The 13,777-nt window shown below is 32.8% G+C and overlaps 1 protein-coding gene across 1 annotated transcript in view; it reads left to right on the top strand.

Moving 5' to 3' along the window:
- Nucleotides 1-13,777, top strand: part of LOC106478286 (leucine--tRNA ligase, cytoplasmic) — an 82,421-nt gene that overhangs the window by 21,136 nt on the left and 47,508 nt on the right. Inside the window, 5 exon segments of the mRNA XM_013938815.2 lie at nucleotides 3,388-3,437; nucleotides 3,439-3,532; nucleotides 4,903-5,064; nucleotides 7,153-7,265; nucleotides 11,052-11,115. Of these exon segments, the coding sequence (XP_013794269.1) occupies nucleotides 3,388-3,437; nucleotides 3,439-3,532; nucleotides 4,903-5,064; nucleotides 7,153-7,265; nucleotides 11,052-11,115 (483 nt within the window).

The raw sequence follows: 13,777 nt of genomic DNA, 5'->3' as shown, positions 1-13,777 counted from the left end.
GAACAAACTCTACCCGGTTTTGAGAAGGAAAACAGTGAAGCCGTTAAAGAAGTTATTACCACTAATGTGACTACTACCGATAATGGGACATTTCCTGATGGAGCAGGTGAACCACACATGGAGCAGAAGCCAACGAGACAAAGACTAGTACGGAAGAAGATACGTCCTGTAAAATTAAGAGACTTTGTTGTATTTTAATTTTGTGTTTGTAAATTCTGTCCATTTAATTAAGTTGTTGTTAATTTTCTATTGGTTTAATGTAAGTGTCTATTGTTTGGGCTATTGTAAGGAAGGGGCAGTGTTACGACAGTGGAAGTCACATGATGCTGGTAACACATAATGAGTTCTAGAAAGATCGGGGAACATCACTTATAATCCAGTATTTGCTAGGCGCCCTCTATTCTTGTTTATAAGTGCACCAGAAATAGAATTGCAGACAGACAGACAGAGACAGACAATTGAGTCAAGCGCGGTAGTAAAGTGCGGGAATCATTGTGAATTCTAGCGTGTGTTTAAGTTAATGTGACTGTGCAAATTAAGTGTATTGCAAAGTTGTATTAAGAAAGAATAAACTAGTTTTATTTAAGAAAGGACTTGTATCACTGAAGTTTTTCGGAAGGAATTTTTAGGGGAAATTAACAAACGACCAGAGACGTAACAGTATCTATGTTAGCTCTCTCTCTCTCAAGCTGAAGTCCTCAGTTTAATAAATGAAGTTTAACTTATTTCTTTAAATAATGATAATATACTAATATTTAACTGCAATGTTAACTAGTTTTTAATAAACCTCTTTATAAATTGTTAGGAGAATTTAGAGATAACTATGTAGTAAAAGCTCTGTATTTTGCCCAATACACACAGTATTTTGATTGTGCTTGTGAGTTTGACTAAATATTATTTCATTGTGTTTCATACAATTCTGTACAGTCCATTCATTTTTAGCACACATTTAGTTTCTCTTATAGTAACTCAGAATTACTTCGTAATATATCTTGCCAAACCTCCAGATACGTAGAGAGTCTACATTATTCACTTTTGGGGTAAATTAGTTTTATCTGAAAATACCACCAAGGCTAACATTAGTATGCATGTTTTAGAGTTTTTTTTACAAATTATATTGATTTATGTGAATTCATACATAGTAAGGTGACAGAAAAGGTGATTAAAATATCTGTGATTTTTATTGCAAAATGTTAAACACATTCACTTGAAAAAGAATACATATGACATTTCCCATGAGTGTGAAAATATAAGAACTCCTGATAGTCGTATATCCTTTTTAGGTACCACTTACCCATGGAAATGTCAAATTGTATAACTTACATCAGATCCTTATGTACTACTTTTAACATTTACACAAGACACAGTTGGTAGTTTAGTAGGCCATGTGGTAAGGGTGTGATTGTAGCCAATAAAGACAAATTGTATTTTAATAAAATCATATGTTTTATATTTCAAATAATATCCACGATTAAAAACAAAACAAAAAAATACAGATTTTGAAATGTTTGTAACCTTATTGTGTTGAAGTCTTCATGCTACGTTAATACCCCTTTGTTTTAATACCATTTATACTTAAGTTCTTTCCTTTTAGTGTAGTCAGTATTATTCTGGTTCATTTAGAAATTAGAAAAGTATGAAAACATGACAAAAATTTATCAACTAATATTGGAAAAATTGGGATTTTAGTGAACTGTAAAATTAATATATATATATATATATACTAACATTTAATAAGAATGAAACTTTTATATTCACAAATGTATATGAAAATTCCCACAAAAGTGCACATGACACACATTCACAGTGCACATGCCACACATTCTACAGAGACCACTCAACATTGTATTATGTAATTGATATCAGAGTTATTAACTATTCATTTTATTCTACATTTCTGGTTTAGCAACAATTCATGGTAGAAAAGATTAAGTACCAGATTCAATATAGAGGTATACTTAAAAAACTGTAGGTTTTGGAGGCTCTAGAGGCTATGCAAGTGCAATATGCAAATTGTACAACAGACAAAAGTGTTTTTATTCTACACATGAACATCACCTTGCACTTCAATTTGTCAGAGTCTGAATCAGACTAACATTATCAATTTACAGACATATCTTGAGTACCAAAGTTTTTGTAACACACATGATTTTTGGTGTATAATAGAGTTGCACATTTTACTAAAAGCCACATTCTTGTAGATGTACATAGTAAATGTGGAATTACAATTAACATTCCTTCTCCAGTATGTACAATACTTGTACACATTTGATTAATTCATAAGCAGAGTTTATAATTTGTAATTACATGTATTAAGGTACAGATTTAAACTTTACTGATCATGTTGTGATTGTAGATCAAGGTAAAAAGGAAAATGGTATTTTTCATTCTTATAACTCAATTTATATTAAAACTTTATTTTGATCAATCATTCAGTCTTCTAAGAAATATCTAGAAACAATTTTATGGTGTGCAGACTTCTTATTGTTTTGCACAATTTGCTTATAGTATATAGGTAGTATTAGTTATTTTGCAATACCATACACTATTATTTCTATTAGGTCTAAATTTATAAAAGTTCCAATATTTGACATTGTTATAATTATCCCCAGAGGGTATGTTTCCATCTAAACTGGTATGTGTATATTTGGAATAGTCTTTCCTTCGCTGCCACTTTTGAGGGAAGATTGTACTGATCACTAACACATAGAAGAATCCAATCATTCTGTCAGTTAAACATTCTCTTACATTTTTTAAAGATGAAATTAATAAGGAAGAATAGGCCTTTTTCTGCATTAGTTACTTAGAATTCTGTGATGCAAAGTGTTTGTTATAAATGAATATTGCAGGTTTGGAAATTTTTAAAGATAAAACATAATTTGCAATCAAGGTTTATAAACAGTCTCTAAAGAAAAACTTGAAATATGGAACATTTAGTATTTTGTGCATTTCATTCTGTAGGTATTTTGCATACTTTAATCTAAAAAATAGAAGTAAGGAAGATGTTGGAAAAATCTGAACCCCAAACAGTCTTGTATGATTAACTTAAGCACTTCATTTATTTTTATTGTAATTAATGTTTGCTCTAGGTAGGTTGCTTTCTGATACTTCAACTGAAGCTAATGATTTCAGTTGTTTATGATTCTTGACCAGTACCTCAATAAAGTAATTGAATTTATTGGCCAAAAGAAAGAATAACACTTAACATGACTTCTTAGTGGTAGATTTTTATATTTTTTGATTAAAAATTATGCTTCTCTTTTTTTTTATGACTGTTAGGCTTTGAAAATGCATTTTAGTTGCATTATCACAAACTTCACTAAAAATAATCAAATAATTTTAGAATAAGTTAAAAACAACTCTTTTTGCATTTGTTGGAACTTACAGGCATGTGCTGATAAACTGAAACGTGAAATGGAAGATTTTGGGTGTCCACCTTTTTCCAGATTATGAGATGGATAACAACCACCAAGCTAATATTAAGCCAAGCCCCACAGAAACTCTGTTAGTTGACAAGGCTAAAGGGAAAAAAGTAAGTGATGCTCCTATACATGTAAACCACACAAACTGCAGTATTGATTATTTTGGATTTTTCTTTTTAAATTTTCACACATATCATATGTTTTGTTAAGTAAGCATGTTTGAAAGTTACTTCTAAGTGTGCTCTATCTATAAATGAGAAAATAGGGGATTATCTTGAGTTTTTAAACTAGTAAAATTATTTGAGGTTAGATTGACACATATGATACTTTTTCTTGTAACTTGTGCTCAGAGGAAACTACCCACGTAGATTAGAACTGAAAATTAATCAGGTAGCTATTATAACTAATTTAATGTTTTAACTAGTTGTATGCAAAGTCATAAAACAAAACTTATAATGATTAAAATGCATTGATTCAGGAATTGTGTACCCTCAATGATAACAGTACTTTCTGCCATAATTCCAATAATATTTTACAGGGTTTGGCCATCTTAGGTGATTTAGATTAGCCATAAATCCAAATACTGATTTAACAGTTGAAAAATAATCAGAATAATAAATAAAATAAAAGATACATAAATAAAAATGAATATATATTGAACATTTTTATAATTGTTCTTAGTGAAACTATCATTGTGTATTTTTCACCACAGAGGTTGATAATAAAAGCTCAGAACTTAACCTACTTGTAAAATATAGCTTTATTCAAAGTAAAAAAAATTAGTGGCTACACAAATGCAAACGTTAAAAGTTATTAAAAATGTACTGAAAACAATGTGAAATGAAACATACTTGGGATATACATTTAAAGCCTGTAATAAAACTCAAAAACAAACCAAAGCAGTTACAGATAACTTGGCAGTACAGTAAAACAAATTATTATGCCTTCAGAAAAACTCCAAACATTAAAGAATGAAATTTTCCATAATGGTACAAAAAAATGTGAAATCACGTGTTCTTCTCCAAAGCTGTGCCGAAAATGTCCTGAGAGCTTCCAGAGTTAAGCCTAACAATCACAGCTTGATCTTAGTGTGAATGTCTTCTTTGCTTTATTTATCAGTTAAAAGATTAACATAGATTAAGTTATAGGGATGAATCAATGCAAAAAAAACTCAAAACTATTAGGTTACTTGAAGAAAATAATAAACAGAAATAGTTAAAGTTATCCTGAAGAATTAATTTAATACATAACCCTAAAGCTAGAATACAGGTATCAAACAACTCAAAAATCCCACATTACCAGTTTATACAGGTCATAACATATTGTCAGATAAATGTGTGCAGTGATAACATATTTCCTTGATATAAAGAAAACACTTGTATAAGTCAAATGAAAAGAGGGCTTCTTTGTAGAGAAATTGTATGCAATTTTACTTGAATATTTGCTCCATAATTTTATCAACATTTTTTTTTTCAAACAGAGCAAGGCTACTGCTAAAACTGGAGCAGCACACTATCAGTGGCAGATCATGCAATCTTTGGGATTAAGTGATGAAGAGATTGTTCGTTTTGCTGATTCAGATCATTGGCTGAAATACTTTCCACCTCTTGCTATAGAAGATTTAAAGAGAATGGGACTCAAGGCAAGTGTTTGATATTTTATATTTGTGGTCCATTTGACTTTTAGGACCTTCATGAAACTTTCAGAATACAGAAGTTTTGTAACTTTTTTTTTATATTGATTACTTTCTGGTAATTTCTTGTCAAGAAAATATTCATTAGTACTTTGAAATATTGACAAATTTCAATTCTTTTCTTATTTCTTGTATTATTATTATGAATACTCAGTGTAAAATACGAGGTTATAGAAAATGTAGCTGAATTTTCTTTTGCAACTCATGTTGGAAAATCCCAATATTTTAAGCAATCATTTTTATTTTGAATGATAAATTCACAAGTACTTTGCGCAACAAACTGGAATTAAATCAGCATCAGAAGATAAAAAAAACAACAATTATTATTTGCTTCTCGGTCAAGGTTTTGGCTTTCATTGGTTCAGTGTTAAAACTACCTAAGATTCATGCCACCTTGTACAACAGCAGGCACACTTCTCAGATAATCTGGATCACTGGTTTCCTATTAGAGTATTTATTTGGTACAAACTTTCTACCAAACTTTCTTCTTGGGATGGTTTATGAATATCCAGGATTTCAGGCTATTTCTGTTTCGTCTGAGAATTTTCAGTAACTTTTTATGTGGTTCATTTTGCAGTTGAACATGAATTTGCTGAAGAACAGACTTTTGTAAACTTTTTACTCATTTGAACAAACTCTTCTTTATACCTATAATGCCGTTTTATCGTGTTAAACTCAGATATTTTGTGTAATACAATATCAGTAGCCAGTAGGGCAGTCAATGAGAACTTAGAAGCTCTGTGGTGTATGAATCAGAGTTGACAACAATTAAAAGCAAGTACAAACTCTCATACTCTACTTCTATTTCCCTTTCTTTTTTTCTGCCAGCTTTTGGTGGAGATGAAATGGGTACCTGGGAAGTAAACTGTCATGATTTTCTTGCTCCTCTCAGAATCTGGTTAGTGGCCAGTGCTCATGGCATACCTTCAACTTCTTATCAGATACTTAAGATTTGTTTGATGTTAACTGATTGAAATGATACGTGTATGTTTCTTTTTAAGCTCACCTTTAAGAAATTTCAGAATGTTTATTAATTTCTTCCTGACCTTTATGGTTCAGTTTTCTACAACTCTGTATGTTATACATAGGAATGTGAGCAATTGAAATTACATATACTATATTTGAAAACATAATTATCTTTTAAAACATCTATTGGTAGTGAGAGTTTTCTATTGAAATTGGCTTGAAACTACTGTTCGATTTTTTTTATCTCTGTTTACATATATATATATGCCCAGTTTGAATAATTTTGTTAAAGAATGTCAGTTTTAAATTCACATTTAGTGCTGAGTTACTTTAGTCTTTATTACCGGCAAGTTTTAAACATTGAAAAACAGTTGTTTGTGTAGTCTGTAGAATAAACCAAAAGAAGTTATAGCTACTTTTGCATAATTGTTTGTAAATAATACACATCAGGCTATATGTACATGGCCTTGTAGCTGCTTACAGAACTTAACATAACTCTCATACTGTAAAGACAGAGAGCACACCATTTCAGTTGTATGAGTTCAAGTAAATCTTAAAGAAATTTGAAAGAGATACCTTTCAACAATATTTACGCTGCTAAAAATATTTTTAGCTATGAAACATTTTAAAGTTTGTTTTCAAATTTCAGAGTTTTGTATATCATTTGAAGGCTATATTAACCCATTAACTACGGCAGGAGCAGCTCAGTTGCCGTTTTCTGACTCACAGCTAAAACCATCATTCGCAGCTGAGCCAAAGAACTTCAATGACGGAAATATCCGGCATTCGCAGTTAATGGGTTAACTATACACAAAGTTACAATAGAACCTATAACTCTACATTATTTTTCATGTTAGTGATAAAATATAGGAAATATACCAATAAGACATTTATTTGGGGACAGTTGTGTTCTGGAAGTACATAAAAAAAAGTTCACCTTTGTTCCTGAAAGAGGTACTGAACCAGGTTATTTCATAGTGATGGCTTCTCTTTTTTTCATTGTATGTCACTGAGAAATCAACAAAAAATATCTCATTTATTATTAATTTTCAAACCAAAATTTTTTTTCAGGTTGACTGGAGACGTAGTTTTATCACTACAGATGTGAATTCATACTATGACTCGTTTGTGTGTTGGCAGTTTCTTCATCTGAAAAAAAGGAATAAGATACAGTTTGGTAAAAGGTAATTTATTCTTTACTTTTGAAATAAACAGAAGATATTGAATGCAGAAAGTGGTGAGGAATATATCCTGAATTTAATCATATTATACTTTACTCCTAAAAAGAGTGCACATATTGTTTTGAAAAATTGCTTGCAAGGGCAATTGATTTTATTTTCTTTAGCAGGCCCATTTCAGAAAATAAATTATGGTCAAATAGAAAAAAGGTTAAAGTTTACAAATACATAATAATACATATACAACTAGAGGGGCACTCAATAGACCACATACTTCTGCCACACAGTATTGATCATGTTTAGCCCTAAAAAAAAATATTAAAATGTATCCATATGTCCATTATTATCAACAGACATGGACCATTTTTGGCAGAACAATGAGAAATAACATTCTAAACAAGTCCACCAAGTTGCATCAAAATCTGATCATATTTGACTTAGTTATAGAGCAAAATTAGTGTGAAAAATCAGTCCCCATATTAATACATAGGGATTTTTGAATTTTCGTGATCTTGCTGTGACCTTGACCCTCCATAAACTAATCACTTCTAAGTTGGGTCATAGTCCAAATGTATCCCAATGTTCGTTCAAATCCTTTCAGCCATTTTTGAGAAATCTTGTTGACAAACACACACACGCACAGGGGTGAAAACTCTTTATCTCCGTCACCTTCGGTGGGATAGGTAAAAGGGGGGATTGAAAATGCAGAGCTATCAACAATAATTTAATTCTGTACATAAATGAAATATTTTAATATTCACTACGATTGTGCTTGATACAGTTCTTCATGTTTGAAAAATGCATGAGGGCTATAAACAGCTCCCACAAACAGTCCATGAGGGATGTTAGTAGGCTAATCCCACGTCTAAATTTTTTTGTTTACAAAATTGGACAATAAAATTGTACCATTTTTCTGCCAACAAAAGCAGAGTTTCACTGGCTAAAATGAGAAATGTTTGCAGCATCCCACTGAGGTATAACAATCTTTGCAGTCTCACGTCATGTGGAAAGTTATTCCTCAAATGCAATTTAGGTAATGATCAAATTTGCTAAAACTCTTCCTGCTAGTCTGAATTTATTAATAATTATTATCGAATTTTGTAATTTAAACTTTAAGACACTGATAAATTTACAAATATTTGGTGTCTGTAAACAACAATATAGTGCAAAAATGTTGTATTACTACATGTAGCAAGGCCAATTAAAATCAAAGTATCAGAGTCATAGCAACCAACAGGATCACACAAAGTTTTCTGTCAGCTAGTCTGTGTATAAAAACAACAGCTGATTGCCTGGCCAATACCATGACAAATTGTAAAAGGATCTGAAGGTGAGCCCAAAACAGTGGGCATCATGACAGACTTGATAGGGGCTCTAACAAGCATTTGCAAAACTCATTTTGCATGCACTTTCAAGCATCAGTGTGATGGCAATATCAAACATGAAAGACTGTTGATGTAGAATTAAAACTTAGGAGCCCTAAACAACTCCCAGTATTATGATTTGATAGTACATTTAACAACTAATTTTGAGTTCTCCTCTGAAAAATAAAAGTAATAATAAAATTTTTCAATGAAACTACAGACTAAAGTTTCCAATGAAACTATTTTATCTCACACTTGTTACATCCCAATTTCTTCATTTGGTCATGTAAAGAATAACCGGGAAATTTACAGCATTTTAAATTAGAGATACATATGACTTTTATGTTAAATATTACAGTTTTTATTTATCATTGAAATAACTTGCAACAACTCACAAAACTTCATTGTTTATACATTTTAAGCATTATTTGATTGGAAGTAACCATTGTACAAGTCATCAGTTTATGAGACAGACAAGTATCTTATGCTTCTTGTGGTACATACAATATATTTTTTCATTTCAACAGTTTGTGTAGTGAACCAATTTTCAGGGTTTAAAGTGGTTTGAAAAAAGCATGTATCTTGGGAGATCACAAGTTGGTGTTTAAGAAAATAAGGTCAGTGACCTGAGGTGAAACGTGCACTGTAATTGCAAAATATATCTTCATGCAAAACCAAATCATGCTGGTAGGAAAGGTATTTAGCACACATCTTAACTCATTTTCTTCTGTTTTGGGTATATATTTATTTGATATGTTTTTGTTACTAGAATAAATATCAGCCCATAATGCCCATTTTAACCACTACATGTTTTCATACACAGTTATGAAAGATCCCATAATTTATATTTCTTATTTTTGAGAACATTTTATATGAAAAATGAGATGTAATGTTTGATTTTATAACCATTTAACAAATGTGAAATGCTGTAAATTTTTCAGGTAACTCTTTTTTTTTTCTGGTGCATTCTATTAGATATTTTATGTAAATTGATTTTTGTCATTCAATGAGTACCTTGCATACAATCTTGTTTAAATATTTTACATTTCATTATACAATTTAAATTCTGTTGTTATTTAGTGATAAAAGTAATTTTGATGACTAATCACACTTCTTTTGGCATAATGTGATCATTTGGTATTGTTATTAATAATTTTGTACAAATTATGAAGAATTTAAGTACACTTTCACAAATAAAAAGGACATTATCCAGTGAGTTTGATGTTTTAACATAATTAATAGAAAACTGTGTTTCGAAAAGAGAGAAAAGTTTTTTGTTTTTACTTTTCATCATGATCTCTTTGTTATGATCTATCTAAGAAAAAAAGAAGAATATTCTCAATAAAAAAGGGCAAAAGGATTGACATTTGACCTCAAGTTGAATAAAAATTATTCCTGGAAAGTTGCTGTGAAGACCATTTTACTGTGATATTTTGTACCTGAACTAATGACTGTATAACTGTCTTACTCCATGTTAGATCTTGTCATCCACTTCTTCTATAAGTGTACTCATACAACCCATTCATCTATAAAAGTCAGTTCTTTATTTTTGTTACATGTAATTAATCTATTTTTAACTGTTTATGTTTTAATTACTATTATGGTTTAGTTACTTTATATACTTAGTTTCTACAGGAGATCTTTCAATCCAAAATGTCATCATGCTTTAAAGCTTGTGAATTCGGTTGAGTTCACTATGCCTCCACTAATTAAGAACTAGTTATTAGAGATGTCCTTCTTCTCATAGATTTATATTTTTTTCACATTAATATGGAAATGTCCTTATTTGTTCTATTATTTCTTGGAGATGTAGACCACCTTGAGAAAGTGTATTTTTCTTATTTTAATATTTTTTTCCTTTGCTATGGACATTTCTCATCATTTCAATTAATCATTGTATTCAAAAGGTTTTTGTATAGCTGTTATAATCTTTACAAGTTATCGACTCATTTTTCGGAATACATAGCTTAATGATAAAATAAAAACACGAACGTAATAACAAGAAGCATTTATTAGAAGTTTTGGAATCATCATAATTTCATCATCAGTAATCTATGGGTATTTGTAATCAGAACAGAACTATATACATAAGAAATAAAGGATTCAAATATACAAATATAACACAAGAAAATGAAAACTGAGACACAAGTGAAATAGTTAAAATAGGTTTTGTTTTATCTTTACAAATTGTATGATAGAAAGTACTTATTACAATTATTTAATGATTATACATTAAAATAATTTGTTTGGAAACAAAGTTTATTTTTTATATTGGTAAGGTTTTGTATACACAACTAGGAATTATTAACAGAAGTAGGGACTGTAAATCTTATCTGTTATTATAGCTAGTAATATCTGGTGTAGCAACAAAAAAGTTCATCAGACACTAAATATTTACAGTTTATATTTGTTTTTGCAACAAATCTAGGTACACTATCTTTTCTCCAAAAGATAACCAACCATGCATGGACCATGATAGAAGTTCTGGTGAGGTGAGTTTTGTTTCTTTATGAACAAGATGAGCAAGACAGCTAATCAGTAAAATCTCTCACAGATTGACATTGTTTTGTAAAGATATACTCTTAGATTATTTTACAGGAGGTTTTGGGGGCATTCCTGACTCTCTGGTATCCTGAGTTGAGTCAACATAGCTGCATACTTTCCTTTCCTAGTTGACCTTCCATTTGTCCCAACACTTTCCTCAATTTGTTCATGTGTCTCACCCTCCTCCTTCCTCTTCTTTCAGGTTCCAGCCTCTCATATTTCTGTGATTTGCTGTCAGTACTTGTGGCACTCATAAGGGGAACCAACAGTCTTGGATACTACATAATAGGTTCGAGTCTTGTGGGGGGCCAAGCCTTTCCACTTTGTCCACATTAGGTGGTTCTTTGACATGGACCTTAGGTTTTGGGGGTTATCTTAGAAACAATGGGATTTCACTCCTGGTCTATGGAAGACTACGGTAGGTAGTTCAGTGGTCTCTCTTTACTTTCTCATCTCCCCTACATCTTGACTTTACCTTTGTTTTGTCCATCAGGGTTGTGTTTTTCTGTTCAGGCTCACCTCAGCTTTCTATGTTTTTGGTTAGGTACTCTTTGCATTTTCCTGTCTTTGTCCTTCTTGGGGCCTTCCTTTCCACATTTACAAGGATGACTGTCTACTTCTATCTCACTTGCAGGCCATCTTTCCCTTTCATACCATGTTTTTCCTATGAAAAGCTGTTTTTGGCCATTGGACCTCCTGTATTGTGCACACAGCCATCAAATTCTTTTGTTGACTCGTCATATTCTGGGTGCCCTGAATCTTGTCACAGATTGCTTATCACATCCCAACAGGATTCTCCCTATAAAATTATCACTGGATGCCTTTGCCACTCATTTCAATTCTCAGCTCAGGTTTTGTTTTCATGTTCCATATCCTTTAGCTGGAGCAGTGGATGCTTTCAGTCAGGATTGGTTTGGTCATACACTTGTATGTCTACCCCACTCCGTATCAGGTTCTGTTGGTGTATTCATATTGGCTGGTTCAACTGTGGTTTCCACCTTCTGTACCAACTACTGATGTCTCCTCCTTTTCCTCTCTCTCCTTTGTCAGCCCCAATCTGCCATGAGTCATCTGTCCCTTCCCTCACTGAGGTTTCATGTGAGGCTTTTGTCTAGTCCCTGGCCTGGTAGACCAGACTTTCACAGCATATGGCATCTTTGATTTCCCATTCCATACTGTTGTTGGTCCATACATCATGGTTATTTTCAATCCCATCCAACCCTTCCCCACATCACTTCCTTTTTAACCTGGCTCTTACAGTCTCTGGCATAAACTACCCTGCAGCTTAGTCAACCACATTTCCTTTTACATGTTAAGCCAGTGTGTACAGTTCACCAGTCCTGCCCCTTTTGTTCAGTTCCCTCTGCATCACCCATCCTCCCTGGATTGGAACCTCAGTGTCGTCCTTCATGCCCTTACCCTTCCTCTTTCTGAGCCCTTGTTGGCCTGTTCTTTATATCACCTCTCCTTGAAGATCCTTTTCCTCCTCATGTTGGCGTGCGGATGTCTTCATTTGAATGTGTTTGCTATTGATGTCCACTGCATCTTGTTTCACAGTTTCTATGTGGTCCTTTTCCCCAATCTTTCTTTTGTGCCCAAAACTTCGTCCACTCGGGAGGGTAATTCTGCCTTCACACCCATCTCCATTCCATCCATATTACACCTTTATGACTGTTCTGATCCTAATTGCTTCCTCGGTCAGGTTAGAGCTCTCTGCTGTTACGTGGCACACACCGATTCTTTCCATGCTTCCCACTTCTAATTATTTATTCCTTGGAATCTTTCCCAGTTTTGTGATCTTTCTCCCATTACCCTTATGAGTTGGATTCACCGGTAGATTTGTCTGGCTTATTCTTCTCTTTCTCCCGATGATTGTCATCTTTTCTATGTATCTTCCCATCACATTACCATGTCCCTGGCTGCTCATTTCCAATATCCGTTGGAGGACATCATTAGCACCGGTATGTGGACCACTCCCCATACCTTTACTGCTCTTTATCTTCACCACCTAGCTTTTTCTTCTTTGTCTACATTTTGCATTCCACAATGTCTTATTGAGTGGATAAACATTGCTTTTTTTTTTCTACATTTTTTTGCAGGGACGTTTGTAGCATAGTTGGATCCCTCTGAATGGCAAGTGTTGCCATACCAGGTATGCTTATTCTTAAATCTGCACAGTACGACCTGTTTGTCATATATGCAAACCATTGAGATGGGGTGGTCCCTTAAGACTGCTTGTAAGTATGCCTTGCAATATTTTGCTTCATAAAGATGTTCGTCCTGAACCATACACTCATAGACTAACACGAGTGAAACAAACAAAGATTATTGCTCATCCCAGATGGTCCATATCTTGTAGGTCACAGTATTGCAGTCACCTATTGCACTGTCTCTGGTGCAGTGTTCCTCTGAACTCTTCAATTCACTGTTTCTCCTCTTTTTCTAGTACAGTATGGGATGATGCATTACTCCAACATGCAATTTGCCCCTTCTACTGAGGCACCCTCCTTCCTACCATCCCCTGGATGTCAGTTTCCAGCGGATATGGTGATGTTGAAGCTGGACCAGCCACATAAGTCCTCACATGTGTGTGGCCAGGTATCCTCCTCC

The sequence above is a fragment of the Limulus polyphemus genome, unplaced genomic scaffold (assembly GCF_000517525.1).
Source record: "Limulus polyphemus unplaced genomic scaffold, Limulus_polyphemus-2.1.2 Scaffold196, whole genome shotgun sequence".
In the NCBI taxonomy this organism is placed as follows: domain Eukaryota; kingdom Metazoa; phylum Arthropoda; class Merostomata; order Xiphosura; family Limulidae; genus Limulus; species Limulus polyphemus.
The sequence above is the reverse complement of the archived record's forward strand: the minus strand, read 5'-3'. Positions and strand labels throughout refer to the sequence as shown.